A 20,318-nucleotide genomic window follows, 5' to 3' on the forward strand; every position below is an offset into this window, starting at 1 on the left:
GCGCTATTTAGCGGCGGAAAGATTTGCCTGCATGGTTATACTTGCGTAGTATTTTGATGGGGTTGAAATCTAATTTTTAAAACTAGAATTTTTGAAAAACTTTTTATACCTATTCTCTAAGTATGTGTTTAATGTACTCTAAACCGAGCTAATTTAAAGTAATTTGACTGTTTAGTTAGAATAATTGATTCCGGAGTGTTAATGATCATAATCGATAATCGCTTTTCATTGACCTAATGGTGTTCACCATATCATTGAAAATTACGCTTACGCCAAAAACAGGAATATTGTTGAAGATGAGAAATCGAAATATTTGGAACGTTAATGGGTTTTTAGAACGAAAAAACTTGGAAAGAAAGACTTTTTATGAATAACGAATCCTGGGAAATGTATTTTTATCAATGTCTTATTAAGAAGAACAGATGACTGTTTTAGTTGGAAAAAGGCAGCGCCAATTTGAGCTCTGATGTCTGATGTTTAATTCTCCTGAAATAATTTTTCTATTCCACTTTTAAATGATGGGCTGACGTTCTACGTGAATATTAGGAAATGCATGGGATCGAATTATTTAAGCAAATTTGAGTCAAGCAAATAAATTTGAAGTGGGTGGACAAGGACATTTTTGGAATTTAGCGTTTGTGGAACCTGTAAAAATCGACGTTTTTAAATTATTTTGTGTACATTTCTTTAAAACCCATAAACGAATAAACCTAAAAATACACATACCTACATAGAGTATTTATTTTTTATTGTACAAGAATATGTTCGCCAAAATTGCTTAAATTACTTTTAATATTCACATATTTGAAAACGCGTTTAACAAAATTTTTAGATTTTGCGATATGCGATACTTTTTTTTTATTTCCACAAATTCCAATGCACAAAGCTTGAAAATCTGAAACTGCTTTAGAGTTTATTATTAAGAATTAATATTTTCGGATTTCCTTTTTCAAAAGTAATGAAAATTACATCTTTGCATTCCCCATTTTTTGGAAAATCACAAAGTTCTCGAATTGTTACCTGGGTATGGCTTGTATAATTTTATAATAATTTCTTCTGATCCTATCGATTTTTTCCTGTAGTCGTTGAAAATTGGCTTTTTACACTTTTTTTACCCAAAATTATGATTACAAATTACCCCCAAAGCGACTGTCTTTTTAATTCCAAACGCCATATCAAAAAATCTGTTTTTGATATTTTTTTCCGAACTCGCACACAAAATCGGAGACACTTTAATGAAGGTGAAAATGGAGGTTGAGGCGACAATGCCCATTTTGGAAAATCCGCTTTTATATTGCATAAGCAATAAAAAAAAATTTCAATTATTATTTTCACGTCGTTGTTTTTCAAAATTACCGCTGTTAGCAAAATCACACTTTTACGCACACATCAACTGAACATTTTAATTTTCGATTTGATTTTATATGAGCTTACTAAATACCTTTCAAGTGCACAATAAAATAAAATATTTCAAAACACCTTTGTTATCAAATTTAATTAAAAGTTCGAATAATGAGGTTTCCAATTGTGTTTCAATTTTTTGATATTATTATATTTATATTATATTTTTGATATATTATTATTATTGATATATGATTAATAAACTCTGTTTTTTAACTGTTTTTCGAAGCTAATGAAAATAATCGCGCCAATTTTCTGTCGGTCTTGGATGCAACTGACATAATTTTCTATAAAAAATGAGAGTCACACGTCAAGTTACTAATCAGGAATTGTTGATATGGATAATGTCTGTAGTTGATTTATGCAATTATTAATTAAACATTTGCGCAATAGTAGTCGAAATTGTCTCAAAAGTTGGAAAGTTTTAAAAACTCGACAGTGAACATCATTGACATTATCGGTCGCTTTTTGTATCATTGTACTAATAATATATGTTGAATCATGCTTGAGAAATATGAAAAGTGGACATTGAAACCGTAACGATAAAACTAATAAAAAATACGGTTGATTTTGAGAACATCGAAGGATCCAGCACGAGTAAATCGGCTGCTGTTCCTTTGTTTGATAACCGTATATAATTGGAGTCGTTTATTATTTGCCGCAATTCCATATTAACATTACTTGGAGATAATGCATATTAGCAATTAAGACGCATTATAAACAGTTATTACAAAAACCGCACGTGGACATCGAGCATGGTCTAATCAATGCTTAGTTTTGGTTTTACAGTGAAAAGAAATTGACGATTTTCTGGAAACTTTTTCAATGTCTCCATTTCGAATACATCTACGCAATTGGCCTTGCGTAGCTTTAATAGCAAACTTTGGACGCTGCAAAGGTAAAATGCAGTCGTATAGTAAATAAAACTAATGACGTTGCACTATCAATAAAATGTCAGAGTTCCGAAAACAATAATAAATACGGAATTAAACCTGCCTGAATCGGTCCAACGCTATAAAAATTACCTGGGACATTTATCGGCGTTGATAAAAAGGGCAATAACTCAATGTGTTTTTATTTGATCATTCAAATTATAGATTATTAATAATAGAGAATGTCTACATTTTAATTAGTACGTAAAATACATTATTTTTTGCTCTCAAATCACATAATAATTAAATACGCACGCAAAGTATTTTTCTTTATCATGTGGGTTCCGAAAATCGGTTAAAGTTGATAAAAGGTTTCGACACTAATAAGGAGACAAATACAAATAAAAAACATCATTCATTTGGTTCTGATGAAATTAGAAACTGATGCTTTGGATTCCGCTCTACCAAAAATGGAAAGAAATAGATTAAAGGTGTTTCAGCCGATTTGAATGAATGTTTGTCGATTAATCAGAACCACTATAATACATCGAACATTAATTTTTTGCTTTTAAATGTTTCGCGATTTATTTGTGGTATTCATATACATCCGTTAGCAATAGTACATTTTTATCTCTTAATTGTATAACGCATATTGTACAATTATGTATTCTAAGTCGTAGCTGTTGACATCTTTACCAAACGCGCTAAAAAAAGGTGATTTGCGCGGTTTAATTTCGGGTTGTGTTGACCAAAAAACAAGAAGTAATATTTTTAAAAGACAAGAAGAGAAAAGGCAAACAACAGCTTATGTCCTATCGAAATAGAAGTGAGAAGCTCACAAGAAGAGTCTTAAAGCTCACGATGATGAAGATATTGTTTAATGGAGATATTTGAAAATTCATGGCAGAAAATCTATCATACTTTTTTCAGTTGTTTTTTTACAAACTGCTTGTTGGGTATTCCGCCTGAAAAAATGTTGTCTTTAAAAAAGACATAATTTCCACACGTCTTTTATTACAGATTGATAAATATTGCTCCTATTTCGCAATAAGGACGAATTATTTATCAAAAAGTAATCACCTAGAGGGTATCCTGCGACACACTTAGGCTCAAGCTGTAAGAGAAAATTCCAATCCCAGGCGTAAAAAAATGAATCCGCCTCAACAATATGGAACTTATCAATTTCAGTTGTTTGTTAGATATTTCAATGCAAAGTTGGAAAACGAGAGACAGACTCACACATGAGCGTTAATAAAACGCAATTTTACTGCATTTTACCTGTAAGCAAAACAATAATTATGCAGCAAACTCATTCATTTCCAGAAAACTTTCAAAATAATGAAAATGGACTCGTGCGGGTGAAAAATATTTTTCGTTCTTCTCTATTTAGTGGAAAGAAAACAAGCGCTGTAGCTCAAATGGTTTTTAAGTTATGGCCAAAAAGACGACGTCAGTTTTCCGATGGTCCAATTTTGCCAAAACCGGTTAGACCCAAAAACACCTTGATATTTCCCATTTTGGGTAAAAACCGCCATAATTGCACAATCGCTCTTTCACCTGATAAATGTGTTATTTAATTCCCTGTCCAACGGTGTAGAATTGAAAGAGCTTGCTCAATTTTGCCGTGTGATATGCACAAATTCAAATTGATGATAAATTTTACAGTTTAGATACCAGATACCAGACATGATACCAGACATGAAAAAATAAAGGAGCCTGAAGATGAAAACAGCATAGAGGAATTATGGGCTAACATTAAAGAAGCAATAACCACCGTATCCAAACACGTACTTGAAAAAAAAACCGGCTAAGGAAATGGTTCAATGATAGCTGCAAAAGGACACTTGAAGCACAGAACACTAGGGAAAAAATGCTACAACATCCAACAGCACCTAATATAGAAGAATATAGACATCAAAGAACAGCAGCTCGCAGAATGGTGAAACGAAAAAAGCGAGAATACCAGCTATCAATAATAAGGAAGAATAAACATAGAAGAAAATAGACAGAATAACAGAACAAAAGAGTGTTTTAGCGAAATCTCAAAACAGAAAGCAGGATACCAACCCAGAGAAGAAAATTTTCTCACGAAAATAATGTATAACTCATAGCCAACGAAAAGGAGATTTTAAATACCTGGAAGAAATACTTCTGTGAACTGCTCAATGATGAAGAAAATGTAAGTACGCCACCAACAAATATACCAATGGCCGTAATAGAAACACCGCCACCTTCGTGCGAAGAAACAGTGAAGGCAATAAAGAAATTGAAAAATAACTACGCTTCAGGCAGCGACGGCATACCTGCCGAATGCATAAAATCTGGCGCAGAAACTCTCCATAAGGCTTATACAAATCATCTGGAGGACAGAGGCCCTGCCGGATGAGTGGAAAGAAGACGCAATCGTCCCTATACATATAAAAGGAGACAAAAGTAAATGCACAAACTGTCGAGGAATAACTCTTCTGAATACATGCCATAAGATACTCTCTAATATCCTGCTAGAGAGAGTGAAACCATATACCGAAGAGATTGTTGGGGAATACCAATGTGGTTTTAGATCAAATAGGTCTACCGTAGACCAGATTTTTACCATTAGACAAATAATGGAGAAATGCTGGGAATTCAACAGAAAACTCCACCAAATCTTTATTGATTTCGAACAGGCATTCGACACAGTATGTAGATCAAAGTTGTGGCAAGCAATGCAAGGACTTGGATTCCCAAAAAAGCTTATATCGCTGACAAAAGTTTGTATGGAGAATACGCGATGTAAGGTAAGAGGGGGACAGAGTCTCTCCGACTCCTTCAGTATCAGTAATGGTCGCAAGCAAGGTGACGCCCTCTCACCTCGACTCTTTAACATAGCATTGGAATATGTAATTAGGAATTCCAAAATCGAGAAGCCAACTGCTATCTTTCATCAAGAGGGACCAAACCTGCTCCTGGCTTTTGCAGACCATGTCGATGGGATTGGCAATAGCAGGATCAACCTCAAAGAGTCCTTCATAAAGTTCGAGAAGGAAGCTGAAAGGATAGGCCTCAGAATAAATGAGAACAAGACCAAGTATATGTACCTCAGTAGAAATAATCGGAACCGAGATAGAGTAGGACAAAACTTCTCTATCGGAGACTACAACTTTGAGCGTACAAGACAATTTAAATATCTGAGTACAAGTATTAGTGAAAACAACGACATCATTGAAGAGATAAATAACAGGATACGGTTGCAAGCGAAGACCGACTTAAGGTCTTTCAAAGGAAACTGCTTAGACAAATATTCGGCTCAATTAGAGACGAAAATACAGGGCAATATGGAATAAAAACCAACCATGAACTCAAAGAACTCCACACTGATACCAGCATAATAAACTAAATAAAGGCCAGGAGTCTACAGTGAGCAGGACACGTAAAAAGAATGCCAGATGATAGAATGGTAAAACTGGTGTGGGAGGAGGTTCCAGGGGGAAACGTCCTTTAGGTGGGCCCCGCCTCAGATGGAGAGATAACATTGTAAAAGGGTAGAGATAGGAATATCATAACAATTGCAAAAGACCTAAAAGTCATGAATATCGAAGATGGCCCCGATCGGATGCTTGATAGAGAAGGATGGAGACGTGTGGTTGAGTCGGCAAAAACCCACCCAGGTTTGTGAAGCCACAGATGATGATGATGATGATGATGAATCTTCGTTTCACAGGAGCCAAATTTATCGTAGCCGCAAACTTAAGCAAACTGCAAAAATTGTATCGGAGTTAAATGAAGAATCGCATATTTAAAGCTAGTTCAAGTTGCTTTGCTTAGCAGAACCTCCTCTGGCTTTAGCCACTTCAAGTCAAATATACCCTGGGTATTCTCACCATTCGGATCCACAACCGATCTATTTGCATGGGAATAAAAGCGACTGCCAACGAAAACAAGAACGCAAGCATGAAAGTTAATAAGCATAATAATAATACCTAATATCAAATGTTCTTGCATAGTTGCAATTGTATAAGTAAAAACAATTAGAGTCGAGGAACTATTTCATATTCTTCTTGTACCCACAGAAAATTGTTTTTCGTTTAGAATAATTATGTGGCAACAGTTTAATGACCATTCGTGCCGAATAAAACTATTTCTCCTAACTGGCTTAAGTAAAAATTAATTACATTTTGTTTTCTGAGTGTTCAACACCAGACCGTCCATTGCAAGGTAAAAACACATTGTTAAGTAACATGGTTAATTGCATCAAAAACCTTGAGTATACATAGTTTGCCCAGATTATTGATATTGCGTTCAAAATAGTACAATGTTGTTAATTTATACTGCGATTTTCAGTTGATATGCTTCCTTTGGTTGGTGCATGGTCTTCTTGCTTGTGGGTTATTCGTTCCAACATTTTTTCAAAATTTGCGCTTCATTGCAAAATATAGTCGCTTTTCAAGTTTCTGCCGTCTTTTCGATTTTTTCAAATACGATCATTTCTTTTGCTAGCCTGAAGTAAATCTTAAGCTAATTTCCATTCATATAAATCTGTTTAATAAATACTACTAAGATTTAAAAAAATCTGGCATTATCTGCGATTAGCCAACTCAACTTAGTCAAAGTATCAAGCGTTCAAGTAACCGGCGAAAATAAGTAAAATTTTCCTATGGCTTATTATTAGCATTTTATACGTTGCTAACCTTTAAATGGAAAATTAGTTGTGTGATGTTCCTTGGAATTATAGTGGAAATGAACCAGTTGGACACATAGACCCCAAACTAGTCAGTGGATAATAATTAATTTCATAGAACAGATATGCAATGGACATTTACATTTTACCATCATTAGAGCCGTTCCTTATAATTAATAATAACTTCAAGATTAATTGTTTTTCGACACTTCCCACTTTTAATTCCAATGTGTGTTAAATTATGTATGTAGTATTACATGTATCAGTTGTATTGGCTCACCAAGAGCTAATGTACAATTATCCTAAATTACTTCCGATTTCGAAAAAAATTGTTGATACTTCCAACAAACAATAATTTCCTCTACTACAATTGCAGATGCTGATTTCATTACATTCATAATCAATTTTTGAGGCGAAATACCCAACAAGCAGTTTGTAAAAAAATGAATCCGCTTCAACAATATAGAACTTATCTACAACTCATAATCATTATTTGGCGCTAACCATCCTCATCTACTTTGTAACCGAGTAATTAATTAAAGTAGATAGGAATTACGCAAAACAAATTAATGAACTAGGGGCTTTTTGAAACGCGGAACATTCGTTTTTAGGCTTCAAAATACCAAAAATTACAATATAATGCCTGCAATTGGTTATAGCGTGGAGTGATTTAGAGTTTGTATGCCTCATGCCACTTATCCTACATGGAAATTACATATCAATAAATAAGAAGCTGATTATTTGCAAAAACAAATGTAATTTATTCAAGTTTTTCAACATAAACATTATAAACAAGTCGAAAACGCCAACACGTGCGGTATTAGATACATGTTACATGGATAGTACCACCTAATAGTATATTCACATAACTACAAACGCCTTATAAAAATATATTTTGCCTTATTATGTACAAATAAACTGTCCCAAAGGTAAACAACCACAGCTATTCGAATTGAACAAAAATGTTATCACTTTTAGGAGCATGTAGATTAGCATAGACTAGGACATATTTGAGCAGTATAGAATTCGAAAGCACATTGAATATTACGATTCTATGGTTGCCGATTTCCGTCTTTCCCAAAACACATACTCGACAATCCACATTATTACGCATGCTGTGGACAAAATTGATGCTGCATGTAAAGCATAGACACTCGAGCCCATTTTATCATGTATCACACCTAAAAGAATAAATTCGCTTAATAGCAGAAAACGTTTAATTTGAAACAGATGCATTGAAAGGCAAATAATGTTTTATAACATTAACTTGATATTTTCTGAATACTCACCAATTAAAGGTCCAATCACAAGCGAAATAAATCCAGTGAAAAACATATTAATTCCATTGGCAGCCGCGATTTTATCCAAATGTACATATTGTGGAAGGACCACTGATTGAAATACTGCTCTTGTGCCTTTGGTAAGCCCTATTAGAGTTATCACAGCAAAGACGACTTGTTTTTCAGTTGGCCATATTGATAAGACTAGAAAAAATATAAAACTCATTAGAAAATGGACAAATATCTAATAAAACTGTCGCTCGATTGGTGACGATTTTAGAATAGAAAATATTAGTCAGCAGAAGTGTGACTTTGAGGGGTGTGAAAACCATTCATATTAATTCATTTTAAAGTGATAAATAAGTCACCCCTTACACACTAACTAAATGCAGCATCTACCAATGGCTGATTGGAAGCTTAGAAATTTACGACATTTTTATGACTTTCTCGACTAAAAATTGAATTTGTACATGTTCGTTTTTGGAGTTCAAGAAGGTTCTTAATGGTCATATGCAGAGTATTTGAGAGCATATTGCAGCAGATAGAGGCAAAAATGCCTGCGCTGTAGGAGGTTTATCTTTGCGCTGGTTGCATTTCTCACTTCTTTCCGATGACATTAGTGTATAATTTAATATATAAAAAGTGTTAGGTAAGAGACCTTATGATTTTTTCGACCAAAAATTACTTGTGCGGTTTTTGAGTTCAATGGATAGATCTTGATCCAGGAAACTTCTTGATGGATATATGCAGGGTGTTTTGGAGCATATTAGAGCAGATAGAGGCAATTGAAAATCGGAAAATTTAAAGAACAGCTGAAAACTTGCTTGTTTATGCAGTTATTCCTGTTAAACGCGATCTAACAGGTTTATCTTTGCTCTGGTTGCATTTCCCACTTCCTTCTGATAAAAATAGTGTATAATTTAAGACTTAGATTCAAACTAATTATTGTAAAACTCAATTTTTCGATTTATCAAAAAAAGAAAATGTCACCGAACAAAACAGTTAAAATTAGATTTTATGGCCGGAAAATCTTGATGAGATTTACAATGTAAGAAAAGAAGGATGTCTACATTTTTCGATAAAGCAGTTGCACAAGCATTCCAAAATAATCGAAGTTCTGAGAACAGAACAAAACAAGCACTGTTTCCTTATTACACGTTTAAAATTTAGGTGTAGATATTTTGTTTCCAAGAAACGCAGTTTGTTTCAAATTTGTCCCGAGCTCACACTTCAGAGGTCTGTTCTATTTGACTGTTCCATAAGCTTAGAGCGAATAACCCTCTGAAGATGTTAGCGAAGCATCAGAGCCAAAGTCCTATCTAATAAACCGTTATACTAATAAACTTAATCATATCAGTAAATCTGTTACTATATCAAAATACTGTTTGAGGGAAGCATGTGTAGTAAAAGAGAACAAAGTATTAAAGATGTTAATAGACCGGCAAAATATTCTAAAATATGGATTTCTGGTTTGGACCGCATCTTCTTTTTTGCATATTTTACCGGTCTATTAACATCTTTAATAACCAACACATTTGATTTTATTTCCCAGTGTCTCATTTAAGTCCAAAGTTTCGCTTTCATTTGAAAAAATCACTGTAACGGAAGGAATAAAATAATTGGAATCCAACCTGTTCTAGCAAACGTTGCAACAACCAAAGCCCCCACATACATATTTTTGGCGGGCACTTTGCAATAATGCGCCCCGATCGGAATTAACAGTCTTCCCGCAATGTCAGCAACGCTCTGTATTAAAATCGCCGTAGCTACGTCGCTTCGACTAAAGAGCGACAGGTCTTTTAACATAAATTGCATCATCAATATGATGTTCAGTTCAGCAGCAAAGGAAACACCTGAAGAAAAAATTTGTGTTAGCTTTGCGTTGAAAAACTAGCTTCTATGAGTACAGTACCTAAGCCTATAATCATTATGACTAGAGGAGCGTCGTGAAGCAGTTGCAGGTCAAAAACATCGAACAATTTCGACCAAATTGACGTGGGCTTTGTAGCAGGAACTGTGGTATCCCGGAAAATGGAATTTTGTTTCGTCTCCAATAATTCGCATGCTACTTCCTAGAAAAGCAAAAAACGTCGTTGTTGACTCACGGTTCCTGTACACTAACCAACTATGTTACATTTTTATCAACGTCTCCGTTTATTACAGCCTCGTGTTCTTTTAAACGTGTTTCCACGTCCTGGTCAACCATTTGCCCTTTTCGCTGCCTGACGGGTTTCAGTAAAAAGCACCCGATGAAAGACAGAAGGGAAATGAAAAACAACAGCATCACGGTGTAACGACGTCCAACTTGATTGAGCAAAACGTCGCATATTTTCGGTAAAACTATGGAGGATAAGCTGGCACTGGTAACTGTGAGACTTACGGCTATAGTCAGTCTTTTCTTAAAATACATGTAGGTACCAAGATAGGTAGCTGGCATCACAATACCTTGTCCTAAACCTAAAAACAGAGCTTACATTATTTTTAAACCAAATTATAATTAAAATGTTACATCAGCATGTCAAAGAAAAACAGCATTAAGTAGATAATAGCGTGATTTTTATACACTGAGTGAAACCCCATCGTCAGCTTGTTCAGTTTTTTCTGTACATTTTATAATTCTTCTTCTAAAACTACTTCTTGTTGAAGCAATGCAAATGTGGTTTTCTTCATTCAGCCGAGTTCTTGTCATTGTTAAACCGTTTTCAGCATTATCTTTGATCATTGGAAATTAGTCCGTTTGTATCTTATTGTGCCCATTATGGTGAACGAGGCAAATTTATTTCGTACATCAAACATCAAGTAAATGAAACATATAATAAAATTTAATAGTGGCTCCATTCAAAAAAGTGTTAAAGTTGCTACTGAAATCGTCATTATACGACTTTGTCAATAATTAATTATTAAATTAGGCAAACTCGGAAATCCATATGTGCTCACTAAAACAATGATTGTATGTGCGTTACACGAAACAATAATGGCTTGCGTGTAACTTACATAATACACAGCTAAAGGACACATGCCTATGGAAATGTGTTTACCAAACTTTCTATTGTTCTCTTAAAAAAATTATATCTTTTAATACTTCAAACTGCAGATGTTTGAAGTATAAGCAAAACTGATAGTTCTCTGATAGTAGTTTTGTGAAAACGTGTTGCGCCCAGGAAATAAACGTTCGAATCGAAATAGAATTTTTTGAGAAAAGATAATTGTTTAGAGATCTTTGAAATTATGATTACATAATATCAAAAACCGACCGATACCAAATGGTTCAACATTTAACATAGTTACTAACAAGTTCATCAGTAGATTCTCAGTCTTTGAACCATCCCATTAAATAAGCAATCTTGCATGATGGTTGTTGTTATCTTTTGACAAATAATGTTCTTTGTACGGCCGGAACTTTTGCATAAAGAAGTACTTATTCTGATACTTGATAAGTGGAAATGATTAATTGTATTTCGTGTTGATGCATGATAATTCCAAAATTAAACAGATGCCATAAAAAACATTTATTGTGGTATCATTTACCTTCGAATTATATTAAAAATTTAGCTAATTTTTTTGTCAATTTGGTCAATTCCATTTTTTTTTAACATGTTATTAACTTTAACTTTATTATTCTTTACTTGAACATGTTAAGAGAATTCGTGTGGCCCTGCCGTGATACAATTTTTTGACATTTTTCATCTACTGTAGTCGTATAAATAACTTAAAATATATAGAAAATACTCGGGTTTAATGTGCTAAGAAATAGAAGTAGGATTGAAATATCGGTACTTTAAGAAAATTCGATTCAGTCATAACAACATGAGTGAAGAAGTTTGAGTAGTTTTGACCCATAAAGCAAAATTTGAACATTAGACACTTAGGTGCAAGACTGCCAAAATTTCATGTTTTCTGTCTCGTTTTTGCTAAATGACCTTTTTGGAAAGTAGGTGATCGGTAAGGAAATGTTGGGGGTTTTCTCAAAAAAGTCTTGATTTCAAGAAGTTTTAGATTTGCGTGTTTTTTTTTTGAGTTGCAAAATCGACTCAAACATGACGCTGCTTTTTTCGAAGTTTCTCAATTCGTTTTCGCATCGTTGGATAGAGAATCAAAAATTCGATTTAGTCATAACAACATGAATAAGGAAATTCGAGCAGTTTTGACCCAGAAAGCGAAATTTGAATATTAGACACTTAGGTGCGAGATTATGCCAACATTTCATGTTTTCCGACCCGTTTTTGATCATTTATCGGAACCAAAACGAGCCAGAACGCTCATTTTTACTTTATTCCAGATTCCAGAGAGAACGTCATTTACTTCTCTCTTCGAGTTAGTCTTTAGAGAAAGTGAACCATCGGTAAGGAAATGTCGGCGGTTGCAATCACGTTCATTCAATTATGCGTGCATCAACAATATAAATCCCAGTTATTTACTTACCTATTAAAATAGAGGTAGAAAATATTAAATAAATATACGAGGTAGCAAAACTGCTTAAAAGTATTCCCAAACACATCATGCCCGCTCCAAAAAAGGCCACTGGTCGCATTCCGTACAGTTTCAAGAAGGGGCTTGTAAAAAACCCTGAAAAGTTCTGTTTTAGCATCGACATACTTAAGACAATTTCAATGTCTTACCTAAGGAACAATATAAGGAACTGTGCAAATGGAGTAAGAAGGATGTCTGGGCCGATGTGACCCTCCATGCCTCGAACTCATCTCCAAATATTAAACCGAAACAGGGCACTAAAGTGAGCAAACTTAACTGAAAACAAAATAGATGCATAATACTTAAACACTAGGGAAATTCACTACTTACATTGATTAATATGATTGCGCCAACTATCACCCAACCGTAACCGCCATCTGGATAGTAAGTTTCTTTGGAGTTTTTTTCGTTGGCGTTCATTGCTCGGTTGCAATCGGCAGAACTCACATTATTTCTCTCTGAAAATCTCAAACACTTCACATTAAACGCTAACAATGAGACTTGGACATTACCCGAAAGCGCAACTCAATTGAAATAATATTGACATATATAGATAAAAGTCTAAATTATGCGATTACGAATAAGACAAAGGCTTTTATTTACAATAAAAACACTAAATTCTTCCATGGGCGGAGAGAACATTTAGTTCCCTTTGATTACTTAGACTGATTGTAATCTGCAGTGGATTGCTACTTACTTAATTAGACTAATTAAAAATTATAATACATGTAGGAGGATTAATCTAAAATTTATCGGATCGCGCAATCTTATCACAAATCGGATGATTGAAATTAAAGTTCTGCCTGCGAACGTTTTATTAATATTGGCATCCGTTGGACATTTCAACAAACGAAATTTTTATATGTCCTGGTATATATTTTATTGCATTCGTTATATTATCTTTAAACAGTAACCAGGGGTAATGCTCTCAAATTAGCAGTACCATATCGCATGCAATAAATTTTACCAGGCATTGTGTGAAACATATTATCATTTATTACTTACTTTAATGCATACATAATCAGACTAGTGGCTACACTATCAAGGACAAGTTTCGACTTGAATCTGCTTTTATTTGGAGCGAGAATCTAAACAGGGCAATTTATTTAAATAAAATTAATATTCTAAATTCATAAACATAGGTCTGCGCCCGAATATATCAGATCCATTGTTTTATAATACAACACCTGCACAATTTGCTACAGTCATATTTCTTGAAAGGTAGGAAACTGTTTAACTGAATCAATATTTCAAAAATGTTTTTTAATAAACCGCGTGTTCAAAAATTATAAGCAATTCTTTGTCTTGATGTGCCTGCTCTCTTTAGGTTTACGGCATTGGCCATCACTTTTGCCCATTTCTATCTCAGTACCGCAGCTATCGACTCCTGCTTCTAATTGCCATTTTGACCCGCTTAATTATCTTTGGCTGATTTAGGTAAAAAGCTAATTAACGCCTTTAACTGGTTTGTTGTGAATGCTTTTCAACTGCGTAAAAATGTTATTATTTTATATTTTCATTCATTCCTTTCAAACCGTGCGTTTCGTATTATCTAGAATTATGCAAGCTTCTTTTTCGGTCCAGTTTTCCTCTATTATCTACTGCACTATTGGGTAAATGAGGAACTATTAGTTTTAAGAATTATGTGTCCCAGATATGCTGCTTTTCTAGCTTGATCAATCATCCTCAGTTTTTTACTGCCTCCAGTAGATGCACCAAATGGAACTACAAATTTTCCACTCTATCAGTACTTAAAATTGGAAACTTGAACATTTTTTTTTATTTCTTTAATATATTTGCCTATCTATAGAAATCGCGCATACCAAATATCAGCCCTCAAATAGCAATTTTTAATTTGCAATAAACAATTAAAGTTTTGGTCGATACATGCTCCGCATTGCAGCCGCCACGGCCGACTAGCTACTTGACGTCACAACTGGTCTCAGCCAATGACGGCGCGTTACAAGAATGATTTGAATTATACAGTTTTTAATTGCTTACATTAATTACATACAAACAAAAAATGAGTTTTTTGGTAAACTGTAGTGCTTTTAATAGTATTAAGATACGTTTGCGAGTAATATTTTGCAAATTTAATTTTTGTGCAAGTTCCCAATTCCATGTTTCCCAATGTAGATTTTCAATTTTACCTCATTTTCAAAGCAATGCATAATGCATTTGAATGGATACTCTAATTGATACGAGATTTTCTGATTGAATGTCAAAGGAAAGTTTTTCTGACAAAAAATGTTGGAAGCGCTGCAAGAACTATATCTCCTATCTTTATTCTCTCCTTCAAACAATTACCCGGTGCGGAGTTTCGTTCAAGATCAAGAAAAATCGGCGCAAAACAAATAAATGACTGTCCACGCTTGGTGTTAGTGCTTGTTTAGCCAAGCACAGATTTAATTGTTTCTTATCAGTACTGACTGCTTGGAGTGTGCCATTTTACTAGTGTTTCGATTTGTTATCAAGGTTTTAAAATACAACAATCTTGCAAAAAGTAAAAAAGTCAGAGTAAATTTAGTTTCAAAACAACTTCTAAAAAAAAAGCTTAGAGATCAGTAAGAAGTACTAAAAATCCATACATCCTAATTAATTTATTGTTATTTTTATGTTATATTACATATAATTTAATGCATTAAAAAACATTGTTTGCTTTCAATTTGTTGTTCCCAAAGAAAAAGCTTAGAAAATACCCGTTTAAGTATATTCAAAAGACAAAATCGATCAAAGGAATCTCTTTGTATTGTTGTATTGTTCTTTGTCGTATTGTTTGAGCAGGTCCTTCTAATTTTAAACTCCTTTGTTTATTTTTTTTACTCATACATTAATAATACAATTCAATATAATAGCAACATTTTGTAAAATCATTGTTCTTAATATTGTGTGTTTATTGACACATTCAATTAGTAAAGATAAAAAATTAATACACAATTTTTAATAACTTGATTGAAACATTTGGTAAATTGAAAATACCAAAATAAACATTTCGAAATGAATCTCATTTAGTCTAGTGATCCAATCTAATTACCATGTAAGTAGCAGACCGTCCGTCTTATCATCTGGTGCAATGTTGAAATTAAAAAATTTCAATTTTTACATGTCACCATACAAATATTTGTATTTTAACTAAATAATTATTTATAACTAACTAATTAAAGGTTATGTAGGCATTGTCAAAATTTAAATGTCAGGCTCCAGGCTATTTAAACAATGTCTCCACCAGGAGGTACAAACGGTTAGCATTAGCAGTAGTACCAATATAGGAAATAATGATTTTTGAGCTTTTGCAGCATGAAAGCCTTGTTTATTGTAGGGCTCGGAATTTTTAAAAATCTGATATTCGAATATTCGTTTAGTGGTTTATACGAATAGTAAAATGATTCGAATACTCGAATATCTAACGAATATTCGTTAGATATTCGAGTGTTCGTTTTCCGTTCACCGTTTTCCAAGAAGAAAAATCGTTATCTCATATCATTTTTGGCAACTAGCCGCAACGGATAAAAAAGTGCCTTTGTCGGCACATTAATTGTAACACCGCGCAAAAGTTGATGACGCGTATCACCAGAACACAGAGACGTAATTTTATATTCATTTGCAGGAGAGTAAATATGATTATTTTCATTTGCTTGTAAATATATGGGTATTTGTTTAAATGCTTGTAGAATGTGAATAATTTATTTTATAAAAGTATACAAAGTGCATATGAAGATATTTGCACCTTGTGAGTTTGATAATGTTGGTGTTTTCGAGTATTCGAATATTCGGATATTCGAATATTCGAGTTATGACTACACATAATTATTCGCTTTTCGAATATTCAAAATATATGTTAATGACAAAAATGGCGAAACGACGATCTTCAAAAAATTATACATAATGTTTCATTGAAAAAATCCTACAATTTCGTTATTAATTTTAATGTGGCTAATAGTTTGCGAATTTAACCCAAATTGTACCTATGATAATAGAGAAACTTCGCGCTTGTAGTAGACAAAACAATATTTATAAAAAAAAAACACACGCCAACAAAGGCTGATTTAAACAAAAGGACATTGAGGTGGGAGCCTTATATTTAAAAATATCTAATATAATACAAAACTAGAAATTAAAAAATATTAGATCTTAAAGTTAACACAGATGATAACAAAGAGTTAAACTTTCGAGGTAATTCAGCCTGTATGCTATTGAAAGCTTATTGCGAATGGAAAAATATGATATCATCGGCTGCAATTGCTGTCGTACTTCTGGCTGCACCGTCTTCGCCCTTTACTTCGCCATAAGTAATTCGGCCTGACACATGAACTCTTTGTCCTTTTTTCAAATAGTTTAGCACACTTTCGCGAAGCCCTGGCTTGAAACAAATCACTCGGTGCCATTCGGTTCTTTGCAGAAACTCGCCAGATTCGTATCGGTAGTTTGTGTGTGTGGCAAGGGAAAATACTGCAATGGGATGCTCGTCTGAACCCTTTCTTTGGGGGTCCGCTCCCACTCTGCCCAGCAGGGTCACATTGTTGATTGCTAGCGATAAATGACCGTGTTTTAGTTTTATCTATTTATTTATAAAGGTTTAATCAGTTTAACATTTTTTAAATTATCGAAATATGCTATAAAATATGTATATGAATATAGGTAGTTAAGGACTTTTGAACATTTTGACATTGACACATGACGAACAGACACATGACACATGAAGGACTAGTCTATGACCTGCTATACCAATCAGAGGAAAACTATAAAACGAAACCATGCCAAAAGTATTAAAACCAATCAAAACTATCCTATTTATAAAACCAGCTTGCTGCTACTACTGGTGTCCGATTCAAAATATTATAACCAGTTCCGTAAAATATGGGATGCTCTGTGGAAATTTGTGCCCTTTAATTTTTATTCCCTTATCCCAGACATAAAAAAACGACCTTGTTTCGCTCCAATATACTATATGTATATACAGGGTGTGTCACGTCGATGGGGCCCCTCCACATACGAAAAGGTACTCGCAATTCGAGTTTGAAAATTTGTTAATCGGAATTTCTCAACTTTCTTATTTTAAAAAGAAGAAGGGTATATTATAATATACCCTACACCAAAAGCTAACAGTTTATGAGATACAAACAATTTAATTTATAAAAATGGCCGCTTCAGGCTAGGCAAAAAACACGAAAAATTTCACGAACCTACCGAAGAGGTGACCGAAAGAAGTGATAAATTTAGAAAAAATGCTCGCACCGACAAATTTCTTTTATAAATTGTCAATTGCGAGTATTTCTTCCGTAAATGTATAAAAGTCTATCGTCTGTGTTCCTGTTCGCAAAATACGTTAGGAAATTTTTAAGAGTTATTCTACAGGTTGACATATTAATAGTAAGTTATGTAGGTAGCAAAAATTCAAAATCGGAATATTTTCCGAGTTACAGCTCATGAAACTTCATTTTTTTCTTTTAATTTTTGACCTATTCTGAACACTTCTTCCCGGATTCAATTGAAAATCGGTACAGAGTTTTAGCTGTCTGTGATCTGTAACTTTCTGGGAAAGAAATCTTTATCCACGTTGCCACTGGATGGGACTTTATCTTAACTCCAAATTTCATATTCCCGATAACTTTTTTGGCACACCAAATATGGCAAAAAGTAATGTGGGATTTTAAGGATCAATTTTAGACAAAAAATGTGCTCTTCACCCGACTCAAAAAACCTCTTTGTTTAACCCAGTGTTCTTGGATTTAATTGCAATAGCAGCAAATCAAATCGTCTGGTTTTAACATGTGCAAATTTGACAATTTATAGTTATTATTGTAATACTGTTGAATTGAGACAAAATTGTTGTGCTGTATTTGAATGCAAAATTTGAATATTCTCGATCAATTTTAATTTAGTGGTTTTAGAGCACACAAATTTAGTCTAACTTGAACAGTAATACAATAATTACTATAAATTGTCAAATTTGGTACATTTTAAAACCAGACGACTTGATTTGCTGCGATTGCAGTTAAATCCAAGGCCACTGTTTTGTAGTAAGAAAAACTTTATTGTCGATTTGGTCCTAAACGACAAGGTTTTTTGGGTCGTGTTTAAAGGAAATATTTTTCTTGTATTTTCAAGTGTTTAAAATGGCACATTCCTTTGCTTTTGTTGCGTTTGCGATATTTGGCATGACAAAAAAGTTACGGGGAAAATAAAATTTGGATTTCAGGTAAAGAACCATCTAGTGGCAAAGTGGAGAAACCATTTTTTCTTAGAAAGCTAGAGGTCACTTAGCTAAAACTCTGTACCGATTTTCAATTTAACTTGCGAAGAAATGTACAGAATAGGTCAAAAATGAAAAAAAAAAAATTTGATGAGCTGTAACTCGGAAAATATTCCGGTTTCGAATCTTTGGTTCATGACTTACTACTATTATTGTAGCCAGTAGAATCACCTTTAAAAACTTCCTAACACATTTTTGGAACACCCTGTATATGTATACAGTGAGTCTGCCCTGTCTGTTTTTTCATTTCACGCGACATTCGTTAGAAAAAAACCTATCAACATTTCAACATATCGCATAAACATTAACTTGATCCCAATCCCAATTATATAAATATATATAAATGATATTTAAATTCTGCCGTTTAGAAGATTTTGCGGTATAGATATTTTTTTTGCCAAAACATGTAATATTAATACGTCTGGCAAGTTCCAGACAGTTATTGTTGTTATAGTAACATATAGTTAAATGACGGGGCTACCCCCCAGAGACCCAACTCTACCCCCCTCTCTTGCGGTAGTCTACAACGATACAAAATAAGCTTGTGGCAATACTGGTCAGCGTGATTTTTCATTTTTGGCTCACTTTATTTCCTTCCCAATTTAGTTCTGCACTTTTATTAAAAAACGCTAATAAGCCTAGATTTTTTAAAAATAATTAAGATGTGTGTAGAACATGGAATTATACAAATGACTACCGAATAACCTTACATTTACAGATGTTTCAAGTGATTCCTTCGTGTTAAAGATGAAGAGCCGTTCATGTTTCTTTGGGGAATAGAAGAAAATGTAGTTTATGCTCGCGCATTTTTTAATACTTTGAACAAATTATATGTTTTTTGTCATGCCAGTTGCTTACTTTTCTCGATGCGGGCAGGTTCCTGTTGGGACATAGTTGAGGAGGCATATCGTTTCACGCCACTAAAGAGCCCTTCAGGTACATTTTTCTTTGGAACTAACGACAGAAGCTAAAAACACAAATTAATCTCCGCTACTTTTTGGCTGTTCAAACTTGTCAACTTACCCTATAAGAAAACATTATGGCACTAGCAATAAGCGAATTAAGTAAGATAACAGGATAGTTTATAACATTAACTGAACACTTAATGTTCGGCTAAAAAATGCTTGTAAAAGTGAGGTTATTCTTCAATCTGCTTCAATTGAATATCGAATCGAAGCGTTTGTCTAAAAGATGCCACTCATTTTTTAATATACAGTAGGCTATGCTGAGCGCGGCTCTACACAATTCAAGGTTTTAAAACGGATAATAGATGGCGGGGATCTACTAACGGGTCGATATATCGCGAAATACATCCAATAAAAGGTAATTGTTAAGCGCTCTCAGCGATGCCAGGTCTTCCGATTTTTCAGATCTACAGATTTCTA

The 20,318-nt window shown here is 33.8% G+C and overlaps 2 protein-coding genes across 4 annotated transcripts; both read right to left on the minus strand.

Moving 5' to 3' along the window:
- Positions 1-7,667: 7,667 nt before the first annotated feature.
- On the minus strand, positions 7,668-15,837 carry LOC109533938 (monocarboxylate transporter 9). Of its 3 annotated transcripts, none has more exons than XM_048661659.1 (10): positions 15,715-15,820; positions 13,686-14,405; positions 13,011-13,138; positions 12,830-12,956; positions 12,633-12,776; positions 10,345-10,667; positions 10,123-10,282; positions 9,842-10,063; positions 8,220-8,414; positions 7,668-8,111 (listed from the first exon to the last, which is right to left on the minus strand). In XM_048661659.1, the coding sequence occupies exons 3-10, from the start codon at positions 13,098-13,100 to the stop codon at positions 7,975-7,977; spliced, it is 1,398 nt and encodes a 465-aa protein (XP_048517616.1). In that variant the 5' UTR covers positions 13,101-13,138; positions 13,686-14,405; positions 15,715-15,820; the 3' UTR covers positions 7,668-7,974. The 3 variants fall into 3 exon arrangements, with proteins under 3 accessions (XP_048517616.1, XP_048517615.1, XP_019755011.1); XM_048661658.1 differs by having other exon boundaries at positions 13,193-14,405; XM_019899452.2 differs by lacking the exon at positions 13,686-14,405 and having other exon boundaries at positions 15,715-15,837.
- A 904-nt stretch (positions 15,838-16,741) lies between these two features.
- LOC109533939 (single-stranded DNA-binding protein, mitochondrial) lies at positions 16,742-20,132 on the minus strand. Its single transcript, XM_019899455.2, has 3 exons — positions 19,957-20,132; positions 19,792-19,900; positions 16,742-17,207 (listed from the first exon to the last, which is right to left on the minus strand). The coding sequence occupies exons 1-3, from the start codon at positions 19,969-19,971 to the stop codon at positions 16,882-16,884; spliced, it is 450 nt and encodes a 149-aa protein (XP_019755014.1). The 5' UTR covers positions 19,972-20,132; the 3' UTR covers positions 16,742-16,881.
- Positions 20,133-20,318: the final 186 nt, after the last annotated feature.

This window comes from Dendroctonus ponderosae, unplaced genomic scaffold, assembly GCF_020466585.1.
Source record: "Dendroctonus ponderosae isolate FM_Combo_2020 unplaced genomic scaffold, Dpon_F_20191213v2 Dpon_F_20191213_1, whole genome shotgun sequence".
Taxonomy (NCBI): domain Eukaryota; kingdom Metazoa; phylum Arthropoda; class Insecta; order Coleoptera; family Curculionidae; genus Dendroctonus; species Dendroctonus ponderosae.